Here is a 13,635-nt window from a genome sequence, read left to right on the forward strand (position 1 = left end):
AATAGCGATTTAATCATATCTATCTGATGTTGTATGGCATCATTAGCGCGCCTTCAACGCCGCCGTCTTTCAAAGTATAACCTACATTTTATCGACGGAATATTGTCAAACATCTACCTTATATGTCCTATATTCGTACCAGTAGCCTTACCACGACTGCCTTAGCGGTGTCAAACTGACATATTCGATAACGTTTACTACTATCTCGTTGGCACTAATATGCGAGTACGAGCGAGATGCATAGAAAGTAAGTTACTGGTGGTAGCCGTACTGTTTGAATAGTTGACGAGCAGATGTCGTCGACGCCGCCGGAACGCGCTAATGACGCGAAACGACATCAATGGATTGTAAGTATTGTAACTACGAAATAGTTGCATAAAAAGGAGGCGGTTCAAAGCCTGGCTCGTGTAGGTACAATGAGGTATTCGGAACGTATGTAGGCGGAATATTATTTGATATTTACCACTACCTTTTCGGTACGTCTACTAAGAATTTCAAAGGTGTATGTGTCTCCAACCCGTATTAAGCCGAAGTGATTACTGATTACTTTAGGCCCAGGCCTTCTCGGGCATGAGAGGAGCCCAGCAGTGGGACGTAGATATATAGGCGGAATGATTAATAATAGGATATTTTGTACTTACTATTACTCAAACTGCTACTATTGGGCTACTTCCAAGTTTGATCTCCGGTTGAAGAACCTCACGCCTTCCCGTTAGACTACCAACGTATTATTTACTACCCAAAGTAATTATAGGATTTACTCTAGGTACATTTACTAGATTACAATTAATTTATTTAAAATTCCTCGTGCCCCTGGATCGAAGGCATTAAAACCGATTCCTGGTCTGAAATTTAATCAAGCCATCTTCGTCACTCGCGAATTTCATTATCACCTCCTTTCATACTGCGAGCAATCGAAATGGACACTTAAGTTGAACGTAACAAGATCTAATTTCAATTATTGCTTGCTAATTGGCGCGGAGCCTTCAAGCCTTTGGTTCGTCATAAACGTAGGGCTGTCACATTCGACAAAATGTATAGGATCTCAGGAAAGTCGGGTGTATTCCTATCTGTGCCCGCCCCACGTGACAACCGCCATACAAGAGGCGGGCACAAATGGGAATTCAACTTCAACTTCATCATTTATTCAGCAAATAGGCCACAAGGGCACTTTTACACGTCAACATTGAATTTACATACAAGCAAAACAATAATAATAAAATATTTTGTATGTAGCGCATATTCCCATCTGTGTCCGGCGGGGACAGATGGAAATACACCGAAAGTCGGCGTTAAAATGTATAAAACGTGACCCGGCATATCACAGGCACCTTCTTTACTGGCTGCATGTCAAAAAATTAAAAATATATTCTGCCTTATTAAGACCCACACGAACCTAGCCGCCACCATACAATTGGCTACTTTCCTATTAGTCAAATCAGCTTCTTTTTTAGAATTGTCAAAACGATTTTCTAATATGGAATTTATATGAAAACGTGTGTAATGATGTCACGGTCAACTCACCTACTTTTTATATTTCAATCCAATTTAATAATAATAATAACATCTTGAGAGACTCTCGCTAGGTGGTTGGATCAAGGGCCAGATGCAGAAGGCGGTGATCTTGGACACGGCGCGGATAGTCCGCCGGTTCCTCTCTCTGCGGCCCTGACCACCGGCAGCTTGGGCCTTGCCCCGCTGCTGGCGGCACCCTAGGTTAGGTTTTTTATAATGTGTTTATATGTATTTTTTATTGTTTTGTAAGTGTTTTTATATTTTACTTTTATATTCATATTATAAATCACCTAGCCTAGAGAGTTCCAGTAAATAAAGAGAATAATAATAACTTCATCCATAGCCCTGAATTCTTTCTTTTTTTCTTACAATAGCCCCAATGCCTGCTGAGACCGGTTCACGGGTATTTATTGATGTACCCGTGAATGGGTTCCAGCAGGCGTTCTACGTGACATCAAACTTGTCTTAAAGGGCCTCTGCGCTGTTGGCTTCGGTCCCACGCATGCCTCCCAAAGGTCCGGGACCCCATGGTCCCGAGATATGGTAAAGACATACAAATAATAATAATAATGTGAGCCTATATACGTCCCACTGCTGGGCGTGGGCACAGGCCTCCTCTCATGCGCGAGAGGGCTTGGGCTATAGTCCCCACGCTAGCCCAATGCGGAATGGGGACTTCACATACACCTTTGAATTTCTTCGCAGATGTATGCAGGTTTCCTCACGATGTTTTCCTTCACCGAAAAGCTAGTGGTAAATATCAAATGATATTTCGTACATAAGTTCCGAAAAACTCATTGGTACCAGCCAGGATTTGAACCCGCGACCTCCAGATTGAAAGTCGGCGTCATATCCACTCGGCCACCACCGCTTGATTCCAATTTATTAAATAGAAATAGTATTTAAAAATAACTGCTATCTATGTTTTTCTAATAATTATCTGGTGCTTTATTTCGTGCACGGTGTGAAATAATTTATTTTAAGTAGAGGAAAGTACCCAATTGCTCTTGTATGCTCTCATTTTAAAACGATATTTTGAAATAGCATGAAATTTGACATGAATAAGACGAGTTTCGTGTAATTTAAGCATGTCGTTTTTAAATGGGGGCTTAACTACGATTGTGTGGGAGCGGCATTTTGACAGAGGGTTCGTGTAACTCTTAAGTCGAATAAGGTATAGACGTCACAGTGCTCGTCAATGTCCTAGTACATGTCATCTTCAATCGTACTCTTTATTCGTCTCATTCTTTCGAAAACAGATTCACTTCGTCCGAAAAAAATCGCTTAACCATGAATCGCCGTTTCTCATCCTCTGCATAATGTGGGGCGGGCCACCTACCTACTAATATAGTCTTTCAAGCTGGATATGTCAGTAGCAATGTAAAGCAAACTAAAGTATGGTATCCCTAGGAAACGAACAAAAAGCAGCAATGTACGTCGAACAACGATGAAATGAAATGTAAACAAAACAGTTCCACAGATAAGATATAAACGATACGCGATTTTCGAACAATTCGAACGTACCGTTGCTAACCCTTTTTCTACCGATAAGATTTGCTTGACCAAGTAATTTGTACATTAAATGCTAACTGACACCCCTAGTTATTTAACGTATTCCATAAGAATAGTCGACAGCTCTCGCAGTAATTATGACGCCATTTACAGAATAGACCCCTTCTCACTAAATGGAAAATTACATTATTCCCAACAGAAACAAAAGCGCAACGGCGTTTTTCCTTTTTAATTAAATATCAGAGGGCCTACCGCGAACCACGTTCGAAGTGTTGCCTCCTTGTCGCACTTACGTACGAATTTACAAGTGCGACAGAGAGGCAGCACGTCGAACGTGGTTCGCGGTAGGCCCTCTGAGTCTCTGAGAAAATGTTTGGCCAGTAATAAATTATGTTAAAAGGTTAGAAAAAAAAAAGACTGTTAATTTATTTGGTTACGTTTAAAAATGGAATTTCGTAACGTTAATGTGATTGGTGTCTAGTGTAGCTTTTGTTTTTTGGTCAGTTTTTGCGTCTGACTCTGTCTGAGGGTTATATTTCATGAACCGTAGGTAGGGTCTATGCGGAAAGGGAAGAGTCGTGGAATGTACGGGGCCCAATACATTCCACGACTCTTCTCTTTCCGCACAGACTCTAAACAGTTTGAGTGGGACCACGCTATATTATACCAAGTCCTGCGCACAGATCTACAATGTATATACATACTTACAAGGTTTGTCTGTCATATGGGGTCCCTTTCTTTCCCATAAAGTTTTAAGTCATAATGTATTGTTTGTCATATTATCATTAGTCATAAAACTGAAACCGTTCACTTTTCAGGATTTTCGTAAGGTTATCCTATATACAGGTTAGGTTAGGTTAAGTTTGTTTTATGGCAATCTTGAAAAGTGACGCGTTTCTGAACCAAATGAATTATGACTAATGAAAATGCGGGCAAACAATACATTATGATTTAAAACTTTTTGGGAAACAATAGAGACCCCTGTCATATATTAAAAGTGCGATCATTGCGATCAAAATCACAATGATGTCATGTGTTAAAAATACTATAACGTCACTGAAAGGGTTTCGACTCAGCTTGGTGTCAAGGTACCTTTTGAATACCTTGGCACTTTTCTTCCTTGGAACCCCTTTATAGTTAATTATCGGTTCTTTATAAAAAATATCCATAATTTAGCTGACATTTTTACGCTTTAAGTAAATAGTTCCAAAGCCGAATATACCCTAACCAACAATAAGTACACAATATACCCGTAATAATATATAGAGAATATATTTATTGTAACATGGAATGCTTTCATATCTTGGCGATAAAACTGCCTCGAATAAATCGTGCATTAGGAAAGCTCTAGCCGCGTGCCAGCCTTAGCTGTTGGGCCATTAGATACGCGTTTGTTAGATACCTAAATACCTACACTGTAAAGACCCAGTAGTTTCGGAGATAAAGGAGTGGGGAGATGGTCATTTTATAGCTTTTTTTCATAAATAACTTCTAACATATGTATTTTAAAATTATAAAAAAAATATATACTTTAAATTCTCAAAATAAGCCCTTTCGTTTGATATAAAACACGATATAGTTTGAAAAGATTTATTCTTTAACAAACGTGGTCCCCATGTTTAAAATTCATGTGTTTACGTTACATGTTCATCTTTGGGTCACTAATTTACGTATGTCTACCAAATTTCAACTTAATTGGTCCAGTAGTTTCCGAGACAATAGGCTGTGACAGACGGACAGACAGGCAGGCTGACGCACGAGTGATTCTATAAATAAGGGTTCCGTTTTTCCCTTTTGAGGTACGGAACCCTAAAAATTACGTTTATAATGACACTCTCTCACTTTGTTCTGTTCAACTTGACGCAAAGTTAGCTTAGACGGAGTAACAATATTGCACGCTTGATTTCATCAGGTCAGTCTTTAATGGGAAAAACCGGCCAAGTGCGAGTCGGACTCGCGTTCCAAGGGTTCCGACATTAAGTTCGACTCACGCTTGACTGCACATTTCTAATAGGTTTTCCTGTCAACTATACGTAAAGAACTATATTGTGTATTTTTTTCAAAATTTTACCCTAAAAAAGCAATTTAATTTTAGCGTAATGTCAGTTTTCGTGGCCTGACAGCACGTATCGACCGCGTAGTTTGGCAGCGTCGTACACGTCATGGCACGGGCCGGCTGGGGTGTATCAGCGTTTTTCTATGAGGCTAACGACTTATGTTGCATGCCGCATTTCTAATCCATAACGGGGAACTTATTAAATAGTATAAGTTTATAATATCTGGGTGACAGGGAATGCAAATCGGTTATTTTGGGTTATTTTTTGTATGGAAATAATCAGTTATTAACCGAAACCGCGGTTATTTCCATACAAAAAATAACCGATTTGCATTCCCTACTCGGAAAACATATAAAAACTAAAAATAGATTAGATATAAATATATAAGAATTGCTCGTTTAAAGGTATTAGATTATTTACTTATCTAATACCTTTAAACGAGCAATTCTTGTTTATTTATTTATTTATTTATTTATTTATATATATATATATATATATATATATATATATATATATTTCGGGGATCTCGGAAACGGCTCTAACGGCTTTTATATGTTTTCCGAGCGAAGCTCGGTCACCCAGATATTATATAGTAATACACGCAGGAAACTGGGCGTTTTAGGAGGCATAGTTTGTTGATTAATGTGGTTTAGTGCAAATTATGAATAGGTAAACAATGTCTCAAATTTGGAACAGCGGTCAAAATTGTGACGTTATCTATGAAAAGGGACCTTATTGTTAATGGCACTTACGCCATTATTAACGATTCTCCGATATAAATACAAGTCCACGGGACGCTGTGTGGCATAAGCGCCATCGACAATAAGGTCCCTTTTCATAGATAATGCCCCAATTAAGAAATCGCCTTGTTGTTTCAGTGCCAACGCGGGTGCAGGCGTGAGGCTGGCGGCGACATGAGCGCGGCGCGGGACGCGGGGGACTCCACGCCGGGCTCCGACGTCACGCGGCTGTTCCCCAAGTGCCGGCCGAGGATGCACCGCCACGACAGGTAGGAGGAGGCCCAAGTAGGGGGACATGAGCGCGGCGCGGGACGCGAGGGACTCCACGCCGGGCTCCGACGTCACGCGGCTGTTCCCCAAGTGCCGGCCGAGGATGCACCGCCACGACAGGTAGGAGGAGGCCCAAGTAGGGGGACATGAGCGCGGCGCGGGACGCGGGGGGACTCCACGCCGGGCTCCGACGTCACGCGGCTGTTCCCCAAGTGCCGGCCGAGGATGCACCGCCACGACAGGTAGGAGGAGGCCCAAGTAGGGGGACATGAGCGCGGCGCGGGACGCGGGGGGACTCCACGCCGGGCTCCGACGTCACGCGGCTGTTCCCCAATGTCGGCCGAGGATGCACCGCCACGACAGGTAGGAGGAGGCCCAAGTAGGGGGACATGAGCGCGGCGCGGGACGCGGGGGGACTCCACGCCGGGCTCCGACGTCACGCGGCTGTTCCCCAAGTGCCGGCCGAGGATGCACCGCCACGACAGGTAGGAGGAGGCCCAAGTAGGGGGACATGAGCGCGGCGCGGGACGCGGGGGGACTCCACGCCGGGCTCCGACGTCACGCGGCTGTTCCCCAAGAACCGGCCGAGGATGCATCGCTACGACAGGTACGAGGAGGCCCAGGTAGGCGGACAAGAGCGCTGCGCGGGACGCAGGAGACTCCACGCCGGGCTCCGACGTCACGCGTGTTCCCTGAGTGTTCGCCGATACATCACCACGAGAGGTAGATGGGCGAAGGGAGACACCAAGACCGGTAAATGGGGGAAAGAGGACTCCACGCCGGGCTCCAACGTCACGCGGCTGTTCCCCAAGTGCAGGCCCAGGATGCACCGCCACGACAGGTAGGGCCGTAGGGGGACGCGTGGACTTCACGTCAGGTAGCGTCAGGGTGCCACGGCAGGTAGGGCGACTTAACTCTACCTGATGTGAGGCGTAAAGTAGTGGCACTTGATTTCAGCCTGTCTGCATCAACGAAACAGTGTGTTACTATGATGTTGTCTTCTTTCTCGCTTTTCAGATAAGTTGATTCTCCGGATCTGATCTCCGGATCCGGATTTGCCTAGAATATTATCTGTCTAGTAATAAAATGCATTAAATATCATAAACTTATTTCCTAATAAGAATCGCCCTAACCAAACTTAATTTAAGATTAACATTACCCATTTAAATGCTTTTTCATATTACTAATATCATCTTTTCCTGGAAATAATGAAGCTAATGACCAAACTAATAACTGCTTTATTCATAACATAACCTAACTAACTAACAAACTAACCATTGCAGGTTGAACTCCGGTCTGGAGGGCCGGGAGAACAGCATCAACAACGTTTCCTCGGACGAAGAACGCGAGAGCCAACTGGTCATACTCAACTCCAAGGGGAGCGCCTACAAACTTAGAGACTCTAGGTAAATTTTATAAGCAGAATGTTTTCTGCTGGACAGAAGCTATCCCAAGCAGACTTTCTGATACGTGCCCAATACTCACCGAGCCGACAACAAGATTTCCGTATCGTCACCGAGTCATCTTTGAGTTCGGATCCAACCGAAACTGGTATTTATATCTACTTCGTATCCTTATGAAGAGCGAAAGAGGCAACTCCAGGAACGCCTACAAACTCAGTAACTTCATTTATTTACATAGCTATGTCATACTAAACAGCAACACTCTTAACAGACCCTATTAAGTGGACACTGTCTTGGCACGACTGTGAACCACAGAAGCCGGAATACGTATATCCTTTGCTGGATAGAGGCCATCCCACCTGAATGGATTCTGCATTGAGGATAACTTATGCTAGACCAATCGGGGTCAGACACGTGCAGTCACCGAGCTGACAACGGGCTTTGTGTCGTCACCGAATCCCTGACTAGGCGCTCCGAGCTACTCAACAAGGACACGCCCGGCCTGTTCCCGGGCCGTTATCGTACTGTCAAAATGATCACCACGAGGATTATTTTGACAGTACGTTTACCCGCCCCAATTATTTCTTAACTAGCGACCCGCCCCGACTTCGGACGGGTTAACAAATTATACATACTTCCTCTTGAATTACTCTGTCTATTAAAAAAACCGCATCAAAATCCGTTGTGTAGTTTTAAAGATGGTTGATCCACAATGTTGGCCTTTTTAATTCACGCCGTATACATGTTCGCTCACACTCAAGAATCTTACTGCTCCGCTTCGCTTAAAATCTCTAATAAGAGAGACACAAGTCCCATCTGCATTATCATCCTAGAGCAAAACGCATTCAAACTACTCCAGGTTTGTAACTTTGTACAGTTGGAATATCTTATGTGAAGCACTGTGGTCTCAAAGCTACCTTATTTTGACTGAAACAGAATAAATATCTAAGGATAATAAGCTAGAAGCAAACCTTTAGTCTGTAGCGTCAAGCATTATTATTAAATTATCACATTATTTTTATAGCAGTTTACTAATTTTCTGTCTTTGTCCATGCTGCAATGTATAACTCCAAGTACGATCGATACATTCTATTTAACGAATTAGACTAAAAATTCTACATACATCTCTTATGATAATATATAGGTAATCGCCTGACCAATGATGACAATGATGCCGTGGCGTTATGTGTGTTTTTGTTAGTAAATTACGAAATACATTGCCAACTTCTCTCGCAAAAATAGTGAAATCAACTCGATTTTTAATTATTGAAAAAAAAACCATCTGCAGTCAGGTTTTTAGTAGTCATAAGTACCCATTGTGTACAACCTGAGAAGCCATCACATCTCGTATTTAATCGGACTTAACACAGACTAGCAGCGAAGATCTTGCGACTTATCGCTTTTCCTTAGAATTATTTCCAATTCTCATTTATTTATCCCCCTCAACACCCCGTGGGGACAAATAGGAACCGAAATAATCGTACCCGAAATAGTTCGACTGAATTGAGTATTTCAGAGCGGAAGGTATCGCTTTAACTTGCCACGGCATGGCACTGTGCCCAAAAGCAGGCGACCTCTTTGATGGAAATTCGTTGCATATTACAAATGTACGAATTGCTATTCCGCTAACTGAAACCTAGAATAATTTAGGCACTGTCTTCGTAGCAGTGTTTGCGTATCTACTTTCAAGTTAATGGATGCCAGTGCTAGAAGTTTCTACTATCTTACTGTTTCTAGCGTCTTACGTAACTAAATATGTATGTAATAAGTGCATGCCGCGCGAGAGTACAAACACATAAGTAAATAAATATAGGGCACATTTCCAAAGTTTAGAATTCCACAGTTTCTATTAAACGAAAACTAGTACCAAACATATATATAAGTAACTATCTATATCTTTTTGACATTGTAACAAAACAACAGCACACAAGTAACATATTAAGTTACTTAAGTGCCTACGTACAGCACGTACGGGTAAATATTTCATTTGATTTATTATTTCTATTCGAGTGAGTCTGCTCCGAGAACTTCATATAAAATGTGCGTTGTTTTCTCTGTAACTGAATAATATTATTGTGTAGGTACCTTAATTATTTTCATATTTATCATATTAGCTAACTTTATTTTAGACAGAATTCTACATTTCAGGCTTGGGAGGCCATGACAAAATGTATATAGTTATATTTGATATTAATGCAAATTCATTTATGAATTTTTCTTTGTGAAACATTCTCGTATTAATCTGAATAACCGTATTTTCCAAAGCTTAAATTAATTTCCTTTGTTACCAGGATAATAGAAATAGCAGGCGGCCGAGAGCTCTACTCGCAGAGTCGAACCAAAGCGGTTCGGAAGCTAAGACACACCAACACACACAAACATAACCTTCGGAACAAGGTGCGCTCTCTGGGCAAGGACACACTCGACTACTCGGACAATCTTGTCAACGAGGTAATTATACAATTAAATATATACGAGTATTAGGTACATATCCTATCCTGACAGTGGCGTAACTGGGATGACCAAGAGGGTAAAATGCCACTGGCCCCTGACCCGAGTGGGGCCCCAATTTGACCGGGAGGCAGCACAGGCCCTCCATTATATTGTTACGCCACTGTATCCTACCAGACTGCGCCAGTTAAATATTATATATATAGTCTTGTTTATCTATGCTTGTTATATCGTCTGCTGAGAAAATTACCGCTAGTAGATTTCTATTTCTAATTAATGAATGATATACTCGTACATATATAAATAGACGATCTAACTAGTGAAATAAAACATAAGTTGAATTAAAAATATACTTTTAGTAAAATTTCAAAGCAATTGGAGTTTATTTCCTATCAGATTCCTTAAGTTCACAAGTACGAGTAGTAACAAATTGAACATTATTTTTCAAACCTTTTACAGTTTCCGGAAAAAAATCTCCTAAGGAATCTACAAAGGTACATGTTAGCGTTACATGTGGTAACTAAACGCTGTCTGCTCCGGTCCCCCCTCTCTTGGGATATAGACATTGTACTAGTAAGATGTGCTCTCATCATTTATTACAATAAATAATAGTAAACTGTTCTAGTATTGGTATTAATTAATTACCGGATACAAATAAACCCATTAGAGCATCAGACATTACAGCTTAGGAGGTGGAATCTGGTAGGAAATAAAGTAATTTAGAGAATGTTTCAATAGAACTTCCCCAGCATTTTGAGTAGTCTTGTGTTCATCGTCATCAGCCCATTTTGCACGTTGCCTGTCCTAAACTTTTTCCAAATCAACGGTGAATCTGGGACCTTAAATTTTATGGCCCGTACAAAAATTATAAGGGTCGTCTGCCAGAAAAGAGTTAGTTATTGTTAAATTCCAAGATTCGCCTGTTTCGTCATTGTTGTTAACATTTTACCATTGGGCTGATGGTTTGCTATTTATTATATTCTACGATTTAAGCTTGACGCTAGTAGTGTTTGCCATAAAGTCGGGAAAGTTAATAATAATCTTGGACTAAATAAATGTATCTGATGTTTAAATTGCAATAGTGAACAGTAACTGTGCAAATGTTTGATATTCATATGCAATAAACACTTGTCTAATGACTCCTTTGACACGACTAACAAATGAATACACGTGTCGCTAAACACAAATTTAAAATACACTAGGGTCAAGCTTACACTAGCCTTTAAACTATTCTTTGCAGATATCCTTGCACAGGCTAAACAATGAGCCTAAAAAAATGATATCACGGCACACGTCACCGACATACACAAACGGGGACCGGGAACCCATCATAGAGGAGACAATGGGGATCCCTAAAAACAGTTCGCCAATTCTGGACCCCCATAAAACGAATGACGTGAGCACTAAGAGTAGCCCCATAGCCGTCGTTGCGGACGGAGAGGTCGTCGTTTTTGACGACAACGAGGACTGGAAAGGTGATTATGGAATTCTTTTGAATAATAAGTTGCTTTGAGGATGCAAGGTTTGAATTACACGTTCCTACATTAACTTTGTCAAAAACTCATTCGTCAATACTGAAACAATTGGTAACATTTGGTATATAGTTAATTTTCACACATTCGTCGAATTTTCAATCTTGTTGACTTACTTCTTAATTAGATTTATGTTTTGTTTGGATGTGACGAATTGACGATGTTTAAATATATCGTCCGAATAACACTTTTGTAACAACAAGTAATTAGTATCTAATTACTGCCATTATTAAATATTATTAAAAAATAATTAGTAAACATCTGCATTCTCAAAGTAAACTCAATCCTCCTACTGGTTCTGTTGTTTCCTTGCGTTCAAATACAGAAATGTTTATTAAATATTAATGCTCCATTAGCTCATACGATTGTTTTTATTCGGTATCTTATATATTTGGGAACATACAATCTGATAAAAGTTTCTGTGTTTGAGTTATTAGTGCTCGTTCCAAACAAATAGTAATTTGAGGCTAAAAAAACTTTAGACTAATTCATCTAATCGTATCATCGTCCTTATCTTTAGATGCATTCATGTTTGTGACTTCTAGTTTCTAGTCTTCCTTTCCCTTTTCTTCAATCATAAATTAACGTTTACTAATTTTCTCCCCTTTGTTTTTTAACCCAATGATTCACAATCGTTTTTTTCTCTCATTTATTTTCAGTGATATTGAATTCTGTGTCCCTAGGTCTTCGGATGGACCCGGATGCTAGTGATCACGAGATCGATCTGAGTGTAAAAAGGACTTTAGACAATATGAAAAACGGTGACAGTGATGTGATGAACAATAAAAGTGAGTTAAGTGAGAGTGAGTCGAGTCCTGGGGAGGAGAGGAGTGATGCAAGCCCTTCTGGTGTTTGGATGTCAGAGGATGAAGACAAGGGGAGGGTAACTAGGGTGATTGGGGAGCTGCCTATAGCTGAATATGAGGGGTCACCGCGGAGATATGGCGTTGGCAGTCAAAAACAGACTGTCAGGTCGCCGAGGCCTGGATTTCCGCAGGTTAGTTGACTTTCAATCCAGCACTTAGTTTTATAGACATCGAAATGTACACTTTTTTATGAATGATGTTTAAAGTCTGCTTTTGTCTAAGAATATGGCACAGAGCATTTTGGGCACGTAGTTGAGCAATAGTTAGAGGTTTTGACATGCATTGCAACTTTGACAAATTTTATAGTCAAATGATTGAATAGAGAAGACTTTTATCCTTAAATCTTATACAAAACACACCCGGTTTCATGATCTCTTTTACTGTTAGTCCACCCATAGTGTTTTATAAAAACAATTTATTTTTAACGTTTAACATATTGAACTCTGACAACCCATCGACAACTCAAAAATGGAAAATATATAAACAATAGATGACCCTGCTTATCTCCGTTCTCAATTTTTCCAGCGTATAGTGACAGAGAGCAGAGACGTGACGCCGCCATCAGGGTCAGCAGCATTCGACTACCTGTACGAGTTCTCCGAGACACGGAAGGTTCTCGAAGAGTTCTTCAGGTGTCCCGCGGTAGCTGGCCACACGCAGCTCAACAGCAACGATGAGATTGTTAACTTTCAGGTCTGTACTATGTTCTGTCTCATTCTAATTCCTTCCAGCGCATAGTGACAGAGAGCAGAGACGTGACGCCGCCGTCAGGGTCAGCAGCATTCGACTACCTGTACGAGTTCTCCGAGACACGGAAGGTTTTCGAAGAGTTTATCAGTTTATTTATCAGTTTATTTATTGCATCCATGGTAGTTACATTTGGTGTTACATAGTAAAAGTAAGTTTCACATGGGCCCTGGTAGGGCACAGCAATAGTCTTAATTCTAAAATAATTATGCTAGGTACTAGACAGTGTCAGACAGACAGTGTGACAGAGTTCTTCAGGTGTCCCGCGGTAGCTGGCCACACGCAGCTCAACAGCAACGATGAGATTGTTAACTTTCAGGTCAGTACTATGTTCTGTCCCATTCTAATTCCTTCCAGCGCATAGTGATGGAGAGCAGAGACATTCACCTGTATGGTGAAAAAGGTTCTCAAAGATTTTAACAATAACAACTGATGGCCGCTTATAAATCCAAACAAAATCGAATATATTAGTTCGCAGCATCTAATAGGGAGTATTACTGCAATGTTTTGCCGCCAGAGTGCAGCACTAGTGACTTAAGTAT

The 13,635-nt window shown here is 41.0% G+C and overlaps 1 protein-coding gene across 7 annotated transcripts in view; it reads left to right on the plus strand.

The window, feature by feature from the left end:
* LOC134647378 (protein lin-10-like) overlaps positions 1 to 13,635 on the plus strand; it is a 93,969-nt gene that overhangs the window by 52,099 nt on the left and 28,235 nt on the right. For 3 of the 7 annotated variants that reach the window (XM_063501716.1, XM_063501721.1, XM_063501722.1), the window contains exons 3-8: positions 5,963 to 6,093; positions 7,378 to 7,500; positions 9,789 to 9,948; positions 11,189 to 11,423; positions 12,140 to 12,477; positions 12,872 to 13,039. In XM_063501716.1, coding sequence (XP_063357786.1) covers positions 5,999 to 6,093; positions 7,378 to 7,500; positions 9,789 to 9,948; positions 11,189 to 11,423; positions 12,140 to 12,477; positions 12,872 to 13,039 — 1,119 coding nt within the window. In that variant the 5' untranslated portion in view covers positions 5,963 to 5,998. The other 4 variants (XM_063501717.1, XM_063501719.1, XM_063501720.1 and 1 more) reach the window with 4 other exon arrangements.

The sequence above is a fragment of the Cydia amplana genome, chromosome 4, assembly GCF_948474715.1.
Source record: "Cydia amplana chromosome 4, ilCydAmpl1.1, whole genome shotgun sequence".
Classification (NCBI taxonomy): Eukaryota; Metazoa; Arthropoda; class Insecta; order Lepidoptera; family Tortricidae; genus Cydia; species Cydia amplana.